This window comes from Pseudorca crassidens, chromosome 20 (assembly GCF_039906515.1).
Source record: "Pseudorca crassidens isolate mPseCra1 chromosome 20, mPseCra1.hap1, whole genome shotgun sequence".
In the NCBI taxonomy this organism is placed as follows: domain Eukaryota; kingdom Metazoa; phylum Chordata; class Mammalia; order Artiodactyla; family Delphinidae; genus Pseudorca; species Pseudorca crassidens.
The window spans coordinates 50,412,617-50,429,147 of NC_090315.1; the positions used below are offsets into that span (position 1 = coordinate 50,412,617).

The 16,531-nt window shown below is 59.0% G+C and overlaps 1 protein-coding gene across 4 annotated transcripts in view; it reads right to left on the reverse strand.

The window, feature by feature from the left end:
* Positions 1-611: 611 nt before the first annotated feature.
* The window catches only part of BCAR1 (BCAR1 scaffold protein, Cas family member), a 35,387-nt gene continuing 19,467 nt past the window's right edge, over positions 612-16,531 (reverse strand). For 3 of the 4 annotated variants that reach the window (XM_067720613.1, XM_067720612.1, XM_067720614.1), the window contains exons 2-7: positions 13,031-13,642; positions 7,795-7,956; positions 7,501-7,617; positions 5,518-6,615; positions 4,596-4,685; positions 612-1,622 (exon numbers count right to left, since the gene is read on the reverse strand). In XM_067720613.1, coding sequence (XP_067576714.1) covers positions 1,110-1,622; positions 4,596-4,685; positions 5,518-6,615; positions 7,501-7,617; positions 7,795-7,956; positions 13,031-13,642 — 2,592 coding nt within the window. In that variant the 3' untranslated portion in view covers positions 612-1,109. The remainder of the gene's footprint in view (positions 1,623-4,595; positions 4,686-5,517; positions 6,616-7,500; positions 7,618-7,794; positions 7,957-13,030; positions 13,643-16,531) is intronic. The other variant, XM_067720615.1, reaches the window with a different exon arrangement.

The following is a 16,531-nucleotide window of genomic DNA, read 5'->3' on the forward strand; positions in this document are numbered from 1 at the left end:
CTGGGAGTCCAAGTCCATGTGTAATTCAAATGGACACTTGTGGAGAAGTTCCACAAGCTGAAATTAAGAGCTTCCTTCTACGAGCTACGTTCTAGATAAGGCCTGTGAAAGCAAGTTTCTCTGCGTGGAATAGTGTCTCTCCCAGCGGTGCCCCCAGCGGGGCGCCCTCTGCCTCGGGACGCAGGGGCCCGAGCAGGGCTCACTGGCTCCTGGAGCTGCTCCCACCCGCACATCACCCTGCATCTGCCTTCGCCTCGGCCGCCTGCCCAGGGACCATGCTGGATTTTCATCGAACCTCGGCGACGGCTGCGCCCTTGGCCACTGTGCTCACGCTGAGCCTTCCTGGCCTCAAGCCCTGGATTCTGACGGCCGCTCTTCAGCCTCACTCCAGCTGCCCAGGCTCCCCCCACCTCAGCTCCCGGCCCAGCCCCGCTTCCCCAAGCCTTCCTTTTCTGCTGAAGGGACCCACCTTCTCCTCACCCTCCCGAGGCGCTGCCCACAGCCTCGCCACAGATCTCGCCAACGCGTGACTCCACCTGTGGCATCCAGACTGGCAAACACCTGCCCTCCCGCTCACAGGTCCTCTTGCCTCTCACACCTCAGGAGAATGCTTTTCATCTTTTTAATTTTATTTAAATGTAGACTATTAGTCAAATGATTGGAAAATCAATAATGAAAAATAGTTTTTTAGGGTTTTCTCCTGGTGCAGAGAGAATACACCACAGCCACGCTTGCCCTGCCAGGGGGGCACGGCACCCTCATGGTCAGCCCGAGGGGTCACCTGAGGCCATGTGGGTCAAGCGGTCTGCGAGCCCCCAGCCCAGCCCCGAATGTTGGGCCCCTCCGGGCCCTCAGCACGCTCAGGAAAGACGGCCAGCCACTCCTGGCCTGGGCTCCGGGGCCCAGCTCTGCTCGGGCTCCTTTGAGGAGGCACCGTCCCACATCCTGCCCCGCCATAAATATACACAACTCCCTGTACAGTGTACAGTCTGGGGCACCAGGCCCAGGTGGAGCTGGGGTCGCCTGTCCCCACGCCCGCGGCACGGTGGCTCTCTGGGGCCCATCGCCACCCTCCTCCCCTTGCCCTCCGTCCCTCTGGCTGACGGCTCTCAGGCAGCTGCCAGCTGGCCCAGGACCCGGCGGAACTGCTGGGTGCTGTGGCCCAGCTCCTTGACCCTGTCCACCATGTCCTGGGCGGCGGCAGGCGACGGGTACTGGAGGGCAGCGGCCTTGGTGGTGGCCACGATGCCGCGCAGGAGGTCACACAGCAGGTTGCTGTAGTGGGTCACCTGGCTGCGGACGTCGGCCGCCTTAGCCTGCCGTGACAGTGTGTCCCCGATGAATACCAGCTTGTGGGCGCTGAGGATGACAAACTTGCTGTGTGCCACGAAGATTTTGGGGGGCTGGTTGGTGGCCACGGCGGTGAAGAAGGCATCCACGGCGTTGGTGAGCGTGGTCAGGTTCGCCTCGCACTGCTCCAGGTAGAAGAGCAGCAGCTGCCGGTCCGAGGGCCCCAGGCCGCCCGTCCGGCCCGGGGCCAGGGGCTGGGCTGGCATCCAGTTGGCCAGGTCATGGTCTATGGGCCGTGACACCTCCTGCTCCAGCCGTTCAAACTGCTTCAGCTGGGGAAGAGGGAGAACAGAGTGAAAACCACGGCCACAGAGCAAAAGGGACAGCGAGGGGGCCCTTCTGGCCCTCTGAGTGACAAAGCTCAGAGTCAGTGGGCAGGGGAACAGGCCACCTCTGTCCTGCTGGCCAAGCACATGTCCCTGCCTGCCTCCAAACAACTTTCCCACCAATCTCAAATAATTCCGTTTATATAACATTTTTGAAATGACAAAATGCTAGAAATGGGAACAGATGAGCAGCGGCAGGGGTGAGGGATGTCAGTCTCTTGGTTTGGGTGCTGTTATCTAGTGATTTCAGATGCGGTCACTGGGGGAAGCTGGGAGAAGGGGACACAGGACTGCTTTGTACTTTCCTTCAAACTTTCTATGAATCTACAAATACTTCAAAATGAAAAGTTAAAAAAAATATTTTTCTCCTTAACATATGCAGTGTAAAAAGATTCACAGACACCAAGCAGAAAGAAAGATAGTTACCAACTGGAATCCCATGCACCCAGAAATCTGTTAAATCTCTGGTAAATCGTCTTTTAGAAATATACACGGACGTGTTTGCAGATGAAATGATGTAACGTCTTCAAAACGATCGGGCGGAGGGGGTGGGGGTGTCACCGGGCGGGAAAGGGGGCTACATACACTGGATTAGTTGTGCTGAGAATGGCTGGGGCTGGGTGAATTGTACCCGGGCTTCCTTTTCTCCAGTGGGTACCTGGGAGACTATTTTCCTCAATTTTATACATGTATTAAATTTCCCATAATAAGAATTTTAAACAAAAGCAAAAAGGTCATGGTATTTGCAAATTTCAGAAAACAAATATTCACAGCAAAAACCAGTGAATATTCCTCAAAGACATCTTCCTTTAAACAGGAATATTCCTACTTCTTTTACAATCAGAAAACTGGAAACACACAATATATAATATTTTATAGCCTACCTTTAGCACCCAAAAACGGGTCATTCATTTCCTATCAGTGAGAACGTATAAAGCACGTGGTAAAAGTTTCCACCAGCAGCAGCCCTGCCTAGGCGTCAGCGGTGTGGACTGACACGTCCTCACCACAAGCTGGTTCTGACTGGGTCGTTGGGACCAGCCGTGCACACAGACTCAGGGACTCAGGTACTTGTCTAACCAAGGTTTCAGGCTTTACTTTAATTAGCAAACCAGCGTGAAACTGTCCCTTCCTAGCATGTGAAACCCTCTTTCTTTCCCTCCTAGGCTACCTGGTGAAATTTGCTTGGCTCTCCTGTCCGGCGGGAGAATACACTCATTTTTGTTCTGTTTTACCTTCAGTGGGTCTTCTGCATTCTTTGACAAATTCTGGGTAGCTACACAACATTCTACTGTACGAATGCTCACACTGTATTCAACCAGTACTCTACTGTGAGGTATTTGGTGGTGGCAGCCAGGGGCTGTTTCCAGATTTTTCACTGATGCAGAAATGGAGCGACAAACGTCCCTGTCAGGGTATTTTATGTTCTTGTATTTTATTTGTACTTGATGTCCCTCGCTTAGGAACTCTAGATCTTTAGTTTCTCACTCACATTCCTCTTACTCCAGCTTCTAGTAATTTATCTAAGTGACTGACCAGATATGTGAAGAGATTTGGTCAAAAGTAGCTCTGGGAACAAACGAAGTGTCCACCGACACGGGACTGGTTAAATAAATGCTGCGACAGTCCAGAGGAAGACAAAGAAGATAAAGCACATGCCCATTTCCTAAGTCGGTGGAGATTCCATACACATATAATTATTAACATCTGTACCTTTATTGGACATGTTCTATGTGCCCAGCACCTCCTAAGTATTACATATTGTTTACTCATTTAATTCTCACATCGACCCCAAGACGGATGCAACTACGCTTCCCGCTTGACAGCTGGGGAAACGTGGCTTTGAAAAACGCACACCATGGCCCGGGTTTCAGGGTGAACCTGGCAGGCTCTCTCCTACACCATCCTTCCCCATGCCCAGGGAAGGTGGGGTGAGGAAAACTTTCCGGGTGATATTTCTGTGTTTATTTTGTATTAGACTATATTTTAATTTTTAAAATCTTCATAATCAAAATAAAACTCCCTTACAAAAAGAAAATCCCAGACTCCCCTAGTGGCGCAGTGGTTAGGAATGCGCCTGCCAATGCAGGGGACACAGGTTCGAGCCCTGGTCCGGCAAGATCCCACATGCCACGGGGCAACTAAGCCTGTGCGCCACAACTACTGAGCCTGTGCTCTACAGCCCACGAGCCACAACTACTGAGCCCACGTGCCACAACTGCTAAAGCCCACGCGCCTAGAGCCCGTGCTCCGCAACAAGAGAGGCCACCGCAATGAGAAGCCCACGCACCGCAACAAAGGGTAGCCCCCGTTCGCTGCAACTAGAGAGAGCCCGTGCGCAGCAACGAAGACCCAGTGTAGCCAAAAATAAGTAAATAAATAAATTTTTAAAAAAATCCCTCTCCTACTCTATGGAAACAAACCAAAATATGAAGAAAATCCAATGTCCTTAGATAAACACAGTAGCATTATCTACAATAAGAAAAACTGGGTACAACGTAAACATTCGACCATAATAGACATAGGTTGACGTTAAAAACAACTTATGACGAATATTTAATGCCATGGAAACACCTTGCGATAAAAGCAGACATAACTGTTCACAAAGTAGCATCTCAGACACGGACAGAGGCCCCTTCCGAGGCAGGAGCAAGACCGGAAACCAGCCCCAGAGCACGGTGACCACCCCTGAGGGTGAATGGCTTCTTTTCTGTCTTCACACTTTTCTGTGTGCGCTGAGATACCTAGCTGTGATTACTCTGATAATAACCTAAACATAAATCCAACGAACACACGGAGACCGTCATGCAGTTGAGTAGGGACGGGCTGAGCAGGGAGGGCCCTGGGAGGCTCAGCTTAGGCGACAGATTCTTAGGGACGCCTGTGCTGGGAGAGGCTGGGGAACCTGAGTGTCCTCACCTGCTGCAGCTCCAGCTGGCCCTTCCCCTGCCGCATTATGTTGCCCTTTTCCAGCAACTCCTTCTGGGTCTTCTCAAACTCTTCCTTCCCCTGGAGGGTAGACACAAGGATGCGGCTGAGCCGGAAGCCCCCTGAGGCCCAGCGGGGTGCAGTGAGACCAGCGGCCACCAGGTGGCGCTGCAGCCGCGCCCAGCTCCCGCTGTGGCCTCAGGCCCAGGGTGGGGGCAGCTTCCGGAGGAAGCGGCTCTCCTGGGCCTCCTTCACCTCCTGACCCCAGGAAGGGGCTAGGCACACTCCACACGGCCATGTCAATCTTCCCTGCCCCAGCTCCCATGGCAGGAATCACATCCAGGCCCCTCCCCTCGGCATACAGGGTCTGCCCACCCATCCCTGACCGCTGGGCCTTGGCACCTGCTGGCTCTCAGCCCGGAATGCCACTCACCGGGACGCCCAATTGGCTGGCACCCTGGCCTCTGCCCAGAGGCCCACCCCACCCCACCTATCGATCACTTTGTTTTCCCCACACCTGCTACTATCTCTGTCTTTGCTTGTACTTCGGAATTCACCTCTCCAAATCCCTAACCTCTGCCCTGGCCACGAGAGGCCCAGCCCTTGCAGGTGTTCAGGGGCCCTCCCTGGCTGGCACTGCAGGATCCCTGATGTCAGGGCCACATGGGTCCAAAGGCCTGAGACAGCTGAGGATGGGCTTCCAGGGACCCCTATGGCCTGGAAGGTCCAAGTGAGGAGGGCACAGGGACTCAGCAAGGTCTTGCTGGGGACCACACCTTCCTTTGTGGTCCTTCCTTTAGCCCTCTGTGGGGGGGAATCAGGGTGCCCACGACAGGGTGGCAAAGTCAGAGCCCCGAGAGGACCAGAGGACTTCCCCAGGGGCCCAGGGAACCTGGGCAGAGCGGGCACCCACCTGCAGGTGTACGTAGTCGTAATCCTCCATCCAGCCTCCCTCACTGTTCTCGTACTGCCCATCAGGCGAGTCCTGGGAGGTGAACTTGGGGGGTGAGGGCAGGGGCCGGGACTGGATGCTGCTGGCCTTGTCGGTGGGGTTGAGGTGCAGGGGGCCACCCCCCTCAGGCCCTGGGACAGAGGCCTTGGTCCGTCTGAAGAGCAGCGAGGCGTTGCCATGCAAGAAGGAGGCCAGCTGCTTGACATCCTCGGGCACAGCCCGCGAGCAGGCCACCAGGCGGTCCAGGTCTTCGGGAGTGGCCCCCAGGCCTCCCCGGCTACTGTCAAGGGCCTGACCGTGGGCCACCAGCGTCTGGTACACGTCCTCCATCTTCTGCAGTTGCCGGCTAAGCTTGGCATGCAGCGTGCGGTCGGAAGTGTGGGCGGCATTGCCCACGGCGCTGCGGGCAAACTCCAGCAGCTCGTGGACGGCCCCGTGGACGGCGGCCACGGCAGCCCGCAGGTCCTGTGCCGGAGGCTCCTGAGGCTCAGAGGTGCTGCGCCAGCCCCCACACCCGCCCGCACTGCCTGCCAGGTCCAAGAGGTGGGCCACGGTGGCGCTCACGCCCTGCTGTAGCCGTGCTAGGGCCTCCACGGCCACCTCCAGCTCCAGGGGCTCACGGCCCGGCACCGCTGCCTCCAGGGAGGAGGCCGACTGGCTGCTGCGTGTGCTGCCCGTGCTGGAGGCTGACAGGCGCTTGGCGTCGGCCGGGGCCTCTCGCTCGGCAGGGGGGGGCACTGCATACACACCGTCGTCGGCCACGCTGCCGTTGGCTGCCTCGGGAGGAAGGACCCGCTCTCGGGGCACGTCGTAGAGGGTGCCCGGGCCAGGCCGCCGCAAACCGGGGGGCACGTCGTAGAGGTCAGGAGCCGGGGGCGGCACGTCGTACACGTCCTCAGCTGGTGGCGAGTCTGGAGGGGGTGCGGCGAGCACCAGCGGGTGGCGGGTCGGGTCAAAGGGCTTGGCCTTGGCGAAGGCGGGGGGCACGTCATAGGTCTCCTCACGCAGCAGTGGGCCGTCGGGCACGTCTTTGCTCACCGATGGAGGAACATCGTACACCTGGGGGCCAAGAAGAAGTGGTCAAGGCTGCCAGCCCATCTGCCCACCCGGGAGCCTACGGGCAGGACCCAGCCACACACACAGACACAGCCCAGCGGGCACATTTGTCATGATTCTTACTCATGCAGGTTACGGTTGAGAGCCCGACTCTGGGGCCAGACCAGGGTACGAAATCCTGGCTCCACTGCTTACCACCTGTGAGACCTAAGGCAAGTGACTCCACCTCTCTGTGCCTGTCTGCTCACCTATAAGATGGGAAAACTCCCTCACAGGTTTGTTGTGAGGATTACGTGAGCTAATTCACTGCGTACCTGCAAACGCTCAGTGAGAGGTCAGCTATCATACCACTACTGCCGCCACCATCAGCACCCCCGTCACCACCATCACCACCCACGTGACCACCAGCATCACCATCACCACCACGTGAGTCTTCTCTACTCTGTGGCAGGTACCTGGCTGAGCTACGTGCAGGCTGTATTCAGGGCGAACACCCTGGTTCGCCAGGACAGTCCTGGTTTGTGCCTGATGCCCCCTCATAACTATCTTGTCATTCTCCTTTCACTCTCAGAAGTATCCTGGTTTGGATGATAAGTCCTGTGGTCACCTTGCTGATATCCTGTGTGATCCTCTCAAGAACCTTCTGAAGAAGGCCTTACAAGGGACCCTTTTACAGACGAGGAAGCTGAGACTCAGAGGGGCTCAGTTTCCACCTCCGTCACAGAGCGAGTGAGGGGCAGAGCCGGGGTTTGGAGGCAGGTCTCTCGATGCCCCCGGCTCTGCAGACCTGAGTCCCCACTCCAGGGCACGCACATACACTCACACCCAGAACCCCATGCACAGATCGGGCCTCAACCTGTGAGGGCCCCGCATCCCCTAAATGCTTACCGCATGATGGCTGGACGGCGGCAGGCCCTTCTCCACACTGGGGGGCACATCATACACGTCCAGCGATGGGTCCCGGCCATTGGGACCCTTGACAGCCATGGGGGGCGTGTCATATACCTGAGGGCAGAAAAGGTGCAGTAATACAAGTGCCAGGGCCATCTGAGGGGACAGAAAGAGCAGAAACCCGCAGCTCTACCCCAGGACCACCCAGGCTGGGGCCAAGAAAGCCCAGCTCTCCATGCAGGGCCAGGCTGAGGCCCCCCCCTCCCCGTGCCCACCGGCCCCGACACCTACCTCCTGGCCGTACTGGCTGGGAAGCAGCCCCCGAACAGGGGGCACGTCATAGATGTCCTGGGGCCCCGGGGCCAGCAGGTGGCGTGGGATGTCGTACTCGTCCTGCTCGGGCTGGGGGGCCTCGAACACATAGCCTTGCCCCACGCGGGTGGACACCGCCACCTGGGGGCAGACAGCCAACCGTCACCACCGGCCCTGGAGAGATTCCACCGCCCCGTGAGGTGAGCGGGACATACGTAAGGGGGTTCCCCAAGGGTGGGCTCAGAGGCAAGGGTGTGCGCATCCCTTCGTATTCCCTGCCCTCTCTCTCTTCAATGAAATGCAGCACGTGGGGAATACAAGGACCCCCACTATTTGTTTAGAGCTGTCTGGTTCTGGCAGGAAACAGAAGTGGTCTCTACAGCTGAATGACCCAGAAGGTTCCAGAGGAGAGAACATGTGGGCTGATGGAGAAGGGGCCACCCTTGAGTGAGGCGCCCCTGCTGGATGGTACCTCCAGCTGCACCCTCCTGCGAGAGGCCTGCCCAGCAAGGGGTTGTCCCTACCATATGACCCAGCAGCCACCTTCAGGCTCCAGGACAGATGCGGGAGGGCTGGACCCAGAGGAGGTGGCCTGCAGGAGATCCTGACAGTCAGGGCCTGGGGGCTCCAAGCCCTGCCCTCCTCGTCCCCCCAGCACTCTTGGGGAGATTCCTGAGAACGGGGCCACCAAGAGCCCCCAGCCCCTCGGGGCCAGCCCTCCCGCAAATGGAAGGAGGGAAGCTGTTTTGGCAGATTGTGTGTGGGTGTGAGGGACTGACCAAGACCAGAACCAAGACCTGTATTCCCCACCGCACCACACCCTCGGGGCCACGGGGACCACCCCTCACCTAACAGGATAAGGCCTTCGTGGGGGGATGTTGGCCCAGAGAGGAGGCCAGCCCCTTCCCTCCCCGGTGCCCCTCCCCTGTCCTGAGGTGCAGGGCGAGACCGCTCGCAGGCAGTGTTGAGTGGGCAGCTTCCTTCCCTGTGGGCACCCAGCCCTGTGGGAGGGGTCAGCCCTGTAGGAGGGGCTGGCAGGATCTTCTAACTGAGCTCAGGGTACACCTCCTCCACAAGGCTCCTGGCTCAGCTCTTCTCTGACAAAAAGGCCTTTTGTTCCCTAATCAAATGGGAGGTCTGGGACAGTGGTGACTCAGGCGCTCCCCCACACACATCCCTGGGGACAGCAAGGCGGAGGCAGGGACTGCCCTGGGGCTCATGCCCCCGGAACCCTGCATCCCGTGCCTTGCAAAGCCCCCAGGACACCAACAGCCAGCTCTGCAGGCCCGTGGGCCCTGGAGGGCACCGGCTGTGTGCACGCACCGGGCACCCCAGGAGCAGCAACGACCCCGCTGAAGTGCAGGCACCATCACTTTCTGATCAGCCCAGGGCTCCGCAGAGCCTCCTGCTGATGCAGGCCCCGGTGGCCTCCCAGGCAGGCCGGCAGAGCTGGCTCCCTGTCAGCTGCTGGGGTGAGCGCCGCCAGGGGGTGTTCCAGGTCCACTGCACCCCACCCCCGGCGTGTCTGGGAGTGGTGCTGGCAGCCCTTCCCAGACTCATTTCTCTCCTCAAGCCCCAGACTTGAGTCTCCTCCAGAGCTATTTTTAGGCCCTGGAACCTGCCAACAGCAGGGGGCGGGGCGGGGGCTGGCGGGGTCTGGCGGGACGTGGCAGGTTGGTGGGGCCTTGAGGCGAGGCCTGAGGTGTCTCCAGGCCCTGCTGGCCTCGGAAGGCAGGTGGGGACCCAGCCCAGGACGAGGGGTGTGTGCCGCCCTCTCCACGCCCCGACGCTGGTGCGAGAGGGCGGGGCGCAGGCGGAGGGGCGCTGGGGCCGGACCCCAGGCCTGGGCCGCAGGCAGCTGGCCACTGACGCGGCTGAGTCAGTGACAGTAAGCAGCCATACTGGCCAACAAATGTTTTCTGTTAGAAGAAAAGGCAGGCAGCCACCAGCGGGGGAAAGCTTGTTAGGGAAACCAACGCTCCAGAGAGCCGCTGAGCCCGCTAATCACAGGCCACCCTGCTCCACACCTGGGGCCCCATTAGCAGAACCTGGAGCCCCCTGGGGCTGGGGGACAAAGCCAGAGTCTGGGAGGAGACACAGAGCCCAGCCCAAGACCCACAAGCTCTCTCACACACACATCTCGAGGGCGCAGAAGGCAGACACGCAGAGGCAGAGAAAACGCGCACAATGCCCACGCCAGACGCACACCCGGACACACAGACCCAGGCCGGGCAGCTCATCAGGGCGCCTGCAGGAGTGAGAAGGGAGGCTGAAGGCCCCCAAGACCCCAGGGACGGGGCAGGCCGCCTGCTGCCTTCTGCCTGGGCCCCTGACCACCTCCGGGCCGCCTGGCATCTCCCCTCGTGACCCAGGCCGGCTTGCTCTGTCACTGCCCCCCCCGCCCCCCCCAAGAGCCTCGGGCTCCTGCTCTGGAAAACGGAGCACCGCTGGGGGGCCTGGGGGATGGAGGCACACGCCTGATGTGGGTCCCCTCCCTCCCAAGCTCCTGTCCTCCAGAAGGAACAAGGCTGATCTGAGCTGCGTCTCCCCCAGCCTGACCCAGTGCCACAGCTGTTCCCTCAGGCACAGCTGCAGCCCTGACCCAGAGCTCCCCCAAGAGTGACCTCACAAAACACCTCCTCCTCCGGGGGCCCCACGTGCTTCTGCCCTCAGCAACCTAAAAGCGTGGCCCAGCCCCAAAGGGTGCTGACACCCGGTGTGGCCCTGACCTTCCCCCGGCAGCCACGCGGGTCACCCTGCTCCAGGCTCCAGGAGGCTGACCCCTCCTGGCCACCAGCCTTGTCACTTGCCCTCTGCTTTCCTGGACCCAAGGCCGCACCCACCCACCCCACGGTCTTGGCAGGGTTTCCCCTCAGCAGAGCCGACCTCCAGCCCTGGAACCAGGGGCCTCAGTTGCCCAGGCTTCTGAAAGCACAGCCTGAAAGGTGGGCACACATGCACGCTCCAAGACATCTATGGCCTTACTGTCATTAGAAACCGCCTGGAGCCTGCCCGCAGCAGAAGGGGCGACCCAGCAAAACCAGTGGTGATCGTCATGATCACGCTCAGGGACCCAAAATGCTTCTGATATCTGACGTTGGATTTACAACCTCAAAATGCAGAAGTATGTGTACAAATCTGTGACAGATGAATAGGGAACACGCTAGACAAAACATGCTGAAATCCCCCAGCGATCCCGTCTTGACTGGGGAAGCTCACCTCCAGGCCTCCTCATACATTACACATTCCCGTGACAAGCAAGCACACTTCCATGGACCATAACACGAAAGCAGCCGCGATGGAGACTGCCCAGGCCAGGAGCCATGAGGCTTCTCAGGGGAGGGCAACCAGGTCCCAGCACACAGAGCTTTCCTCCTGGGGCCATCAGCCCGGTCTGGGTCCTCAGGGACACAGGGCCTGGGCAACCCCGCCAGTGGGCATGTGCAGAGCACGCACCAGCCAGGTGAGCTCAGAAGCAGTCTGAGAGCAAAGCCCCTCGTATGGGAGGGAAACAGTACCAATGACCAAAACGTGGGCTCAAATCCACAGCCCGGAGTAAAGGCCTCACTGCTGCTCCCTGGGCCACAGGGCTTCCAGGGCCTGTCCTGGCCTTGGAGCTGCCTGGACTCAGGAAAGGAGAGGATGGAAAGGGGAAGGGCATGCCTCCCTGGGGAGTGTGCACAGTGTGAGTTGTGTGTGGGCATGGGCACAGAAGGATGGCCTATGGCCTGTCCCAAGGCTAACCACCGGTCACTCCTCCTCCCCCAAAGCCATCTTGGGAGCTGCCCAGTCTGGGCTATCCCAGTCCAGCATGGCTCACTTCTGCCACTGGCCTGTCTCCGGCCAGGCGGTTGAAGGAGCAGGTAGGGAAGTGGAGCCAGTGACCCAGAGTCCCCTGGGGGCCAGTGTCCATGGAGCCCCACCCTGAGCCAGCCAATGACCTGTGTCCAGGTCTCCCGCTCCAAGCTCTGCCTGTGGCGGGGCAGGGCAACACTGCATGCTGAACCGCTGCCCAGCTGGCATCTGACCCCTGGGCAGGCTCTGAGGAGAGGCTCAGCGCCACGTGGTGAGTGTCCTCAGACACTAGACATGGCACTCTCCAGTCCTGCCTCCTTCCTAGGCAGACAGCCCTGGGTGTGAGGACACATACGCAGGTCTGTGTGGAGCTGAGGTGCTGGGCTCAGAGCCTTGCCCCCCGCCCAGCCTCCCACTGGTAACAGCCCACAAGGGACTTGAACAAGAGCCCCTTTCACGGTGACCCTACAATCCCGCAGGCAGTGTCCTCCCCGCGGTTTAGGAGTCACGAGCAAGGCACCCACAAACACGGCCCAGGAGAGGAGAGGGTTGGGTGCGTGTGGATCTAGATGAGCTGCACCCACAGGGGGACCGTGGGAGCCCCTGGGCACGCGTTGGCTGGCCTCGCCCCTTTGTCCCTTCCTCCCTTCTCTGCCGGCTGGAACTCACACGGCCACTGTTCTGGCCCGCGAGCCCCGTGACGAGGCGGCAGAGCAAGAAAACGGAGGACCTGCCCTCCACCGCCGGCGCTCCAGGAGGAACCACAGGCTCCGACAGTCTCGGAGGTGCCACCAGCGCCACACCGCTCACCCCCAGCTGTGCTACGTGAGAGAGAAATGACTCTGTCATCCAGTCCAATCTTCTGGGTTTCCAGCCACTCTGGCCCAACTGCGGCCCTGTGCTCCATACTCCGTTTCTCCCCTTCAGGTGCCTCCCAGCTCCCCTTTCCTGGGCTCCCTGCACCCTCCCCTCTGGGCAGAATGGCTTCACCGGGATGTGGTTGGGCAGGTCACTCCTACCCAACACCCTCCGCCCTCACGAAGGTTCCAGGCCCCTGGGGGTCCGTTCCCAGCTGCTGCTCAGGCCTCCGTGGTCAGGCCCCACCTGCCACAACAGTCTTTGACAGGCTGTGTCCTCTGCTGCCGACACCCTTCCACTGGGGCTTGTCAGCTGAAGGCCACCTCACGGTCCACGGCCAGCTCGGTGTCTCCTCTCGGGCTGCTCACACCCACGTCAGCAGACATATAAACACATTCCCCAGACACTCACCTCCCCCCTCGACCCCAGACCAAACGCGGAGCCGCTGCTGGAGTCCCGGAGGTCCCAAGCAAGGGTGCCTGGCCGGGCCCTGCTGCATCCAAAAACTGGGCCCAGCCAAAACCCACCAGGAGGGCTGCCTGGCCACCCAGGGAGGCCTTACCTTGGCTGGTGGCTTCGTCCCCTCCCAGCTCCGTGCATCCATGGATGGGGGGACCTGGTAGATGTCGTGTCCTATCCCAGCGGAAGGCGGCACCTGGTAGATGTCCTGGGCAGGGCTGCCAGGCCCCGGGGGCACCTGGTAAAGGTCTGGGGCTGGGCTGGGAAACGGGTGATGGGGCATCTGCTTGGAGAATGTGGCTGTCTGCTTGGCCGGGGGAGACTGGAACTGGGGGCTGGGCCCAGGGGCTTGGTAGAGGCCTTGCTGAGTCTTGCTGGGGGTGGGCACCAGGTAGACACTGTCCGGCTGGGGCTGGTACGTGGCAGGCAGCATGGGTGTGTACTGGGCTGCCGGGGGGTGGAGGCTGGGCTGAGGCAAGGCCGAGCTGGCGGGCGGGCCGGGGCCGGGCCCCACGGGCTTCTTGTCATGCATGCCCACCAGGATCTTGAGGCGGTTCCCGGGCACGATGCCTTGGCGCCCGTGCAGCGAGCAGAGCCACCAGCCATCTAGGCCCTGCGTGTCCCGCTCCAGCACCGTCATGATGTCGCCCTTGCGGAAGGAGAGCTCATCTGGGGACTCGGCCACATTGTCGTAGAGGGCTTTGGCCAGCACGTTCTGGGGGAAGAGGACACAGGTGGGCGTGAGGGCAGGAGGACGTGCGCTGGGGGCACGGCGTCCCGCCCAGCTCCCACCCCCTCCAGGACTGGGGAGGCACCTGGCCTTGGCACCGAGAAAGGAACTAAGTAGGGTTTGGCGAGATCCCCACGCCTCTGCCCCCGCTGCCCCTGGCGGAAAGGCCCAGCTGATCCCGGCAGTTTTTCCAATGAGCCTGGATAGTGTCTCAAAATCCTCTTGACCACAGCCATCACCTGCACTCCAGGATGGTACTCAAGATACTCTAAAAAATACTCCCGGAGTCACGCTATAAGCTGGACCTAATGCTGGGGAAGGCAGCGATAATGACAATAATGGCCACCACGTCCTGGGGAGAAAACAGGATGCACACCCTCCCAGCTTCAACTCAACTCCCTGCTGCCCCACCAGTGCAATCAGCCAGGAGGAAAAGACCAGAGAGTGGGGAGGGGACACACAGGGACAGAACAGTCATCATCTGCAGACCATATGTCATCTACGTACAGATTCCAACAAACAAGAAGAATCAACAGTGCTGAGGAGTGAACCTCACAGAAAAGATGTCACCAGATAACAGAAACTACAAGTTATCCAGGAGTTAATGAAGCAAAGACTCCAGAGGAGAAAATGTAACAACTGGGCCAACCTTGCTTAATAAGTTACAACTGCAATAAAAATGCCAGCCGAACATTTTTTTTTTTTTGGAGGAATTCAACCAAAGGAAAAAAATCCTTCTAGAATTAAGCAGAGGAATAGAGGTCCACAAATAAGCAGGTCAATTCTGAAAATGAAATGCAAAGAGGCACTTCCTTCCTGCCGTGAGGACAGGCCACAACTCCAATCCCTAAGCAGGACAGGCAGCAGCGGCTGGGAATCACGCAGCGATGATGGGGGCAGGACTGTAACCGAGATGCTACCAGGAAAACTCACTCACCATAGGAAGAAAAGTCAATTGGGACACTTTGCCTCATGTTATAAACAAATGGTAATCAAACACCTACATGTGAAAGTTATAACCTTAGAGCTGATAAAAGAAAAGAATTGTGGGAGAATATTTCTGTGACCTTGAGGTGGAAAAAAATTATAAACAAAACCCTAGAAAAAAAGACCACAAAAAGCACAAAACATAAGGTAACAACAACAGAAACAAAGAGATGGATTCAACCTCATCAAAGTGAACGGTTTCAGCTGGGTGGGGGAACAACAGAAAGCTGACAGGGTGACAGGCCACCAAATGACAAGAGTCTCTGATCTAGAATCTGGAGGTTCTCCTACAAACAAGCGAGGAAAAAACAAGAACACCAACAGAAAACCAATAAAATATGAAGAGTTTTCTGAAGGGGAGACCAGAATGGCCAAGATGGCCACAAAGGACGTTCAGGGATCCAGCCAGCAAAGCGGGACAGACCTGCGACTCTGCTCTGTGCTCCAGCAGGTGCCCAGGTGTCTGGTGAGGAACACCAGCCACACCCCCCGAGTCAGAGGAACAAACAGGAGATCTACAGCCCAGAACGCTTTACGTAAATGTTACGAATACCTACAAAAGAACTCTATGTATTTTTCACAGACACTTGTCCAAGGGCAGATTCCAGACACATTACATTTGCATGGGTGCTTCTGGAAGAGGGACGGGAATGAGACAGGCATCAGGAATAAATGGGGAGAATAAAGCAAAACAAGGAAGCCGTCCCATATAGACTGAGGACGGCCACAGAAGGACAGCACCCCACGCCCAGCCCCGCTCTTTACTCCTGCAATTCTCCTGTTAATTCTCACAGGCACCCCAGAACCGCTGCTATGGGTTCCGTGAGTCGGCAAACCCTCCTGGAGCCGGGACACATGCTCCGTGCAGAGGCCCAGTAGCCCAGCAGCCTGTGCAGGCCTTGGCGAGGCTGTGGGGACAGACAGGAGGACCCCAGCATTGGCAGGCACTGTGCCGGCAGGCCCAGAACCTCACCGGGGACAGAGAACCGGGTGGACAGGCCCCACATTTTCAGTCCTTGGCCTCTGCTGCTTGCGCGGGTGAGGGCTCAGTCTGGGCCCAGAGATAGCACAGGGGGCCCCCAGCCAGAGGGCCAAGGTGAGCCCAGCAGAGGGCAGGAGCAAAGCAGGTGCCTGGGTGGGAAGGCCAGGCCTGTGGAGAGGACAGTGCCAGGCCAGCTGGGCACCGGCCCCACCAGCCAGGCCTCAGCTCTGGTCGCCCTCCTCTGAGTCTCCTGGGGACTGAAGATGCAGAGCCTGGTCTAGATCTGACTCGGAAATGGGACCTGGGTTCGGACCACCCTTCCCCACGTGGGCCTGGGTCTCATCCCCTGGATTCCAACTCGGGGCAGAGAGAAGTCGGGGTGAGGCCTCACCCAAGTCTAGGAGGGCCCACCTCCACACCAGCATCAGGAGCCGGAAGGAGCCCCTCTGAACTCTGTCTCCCCTGCCCGTCACAGTGAGGATTAGGGAAGAGGACGGAACACCATCAAAGGGGACGGCAGCCCACGGGGGAAGCCGGGGCAGGCAGTGCGTGCTCCAGGCCCAGGACTGCACGCTCAGACTCGGGGGCGCACTGGCGGGAAGCCCACTCCTCCAGGGCAGCTCAGAAGGACCCAGAGGCCAGAAAGCTGGGAGCCAGGAGGGACAAGGCCCAGGGGAGAAGCCAGCCCAGGCAGGCAGCGCACAGAGAGCAGAGCAAGCGAATTCACCCTGCACCAAGGTGAGCGCCAGGGCAAGGGCCCTCGGAACTACTGGCGGCGCCAACACTGTCCACACCAGTCAGGACGGTTATCACTGCACTGAGGTATAAATGAGTCCTCAATAAAATGTCACTTGAACTTAACAACTGGGGAGAGGGTAATGTTTGAGACAATGGGGGATGCTTTT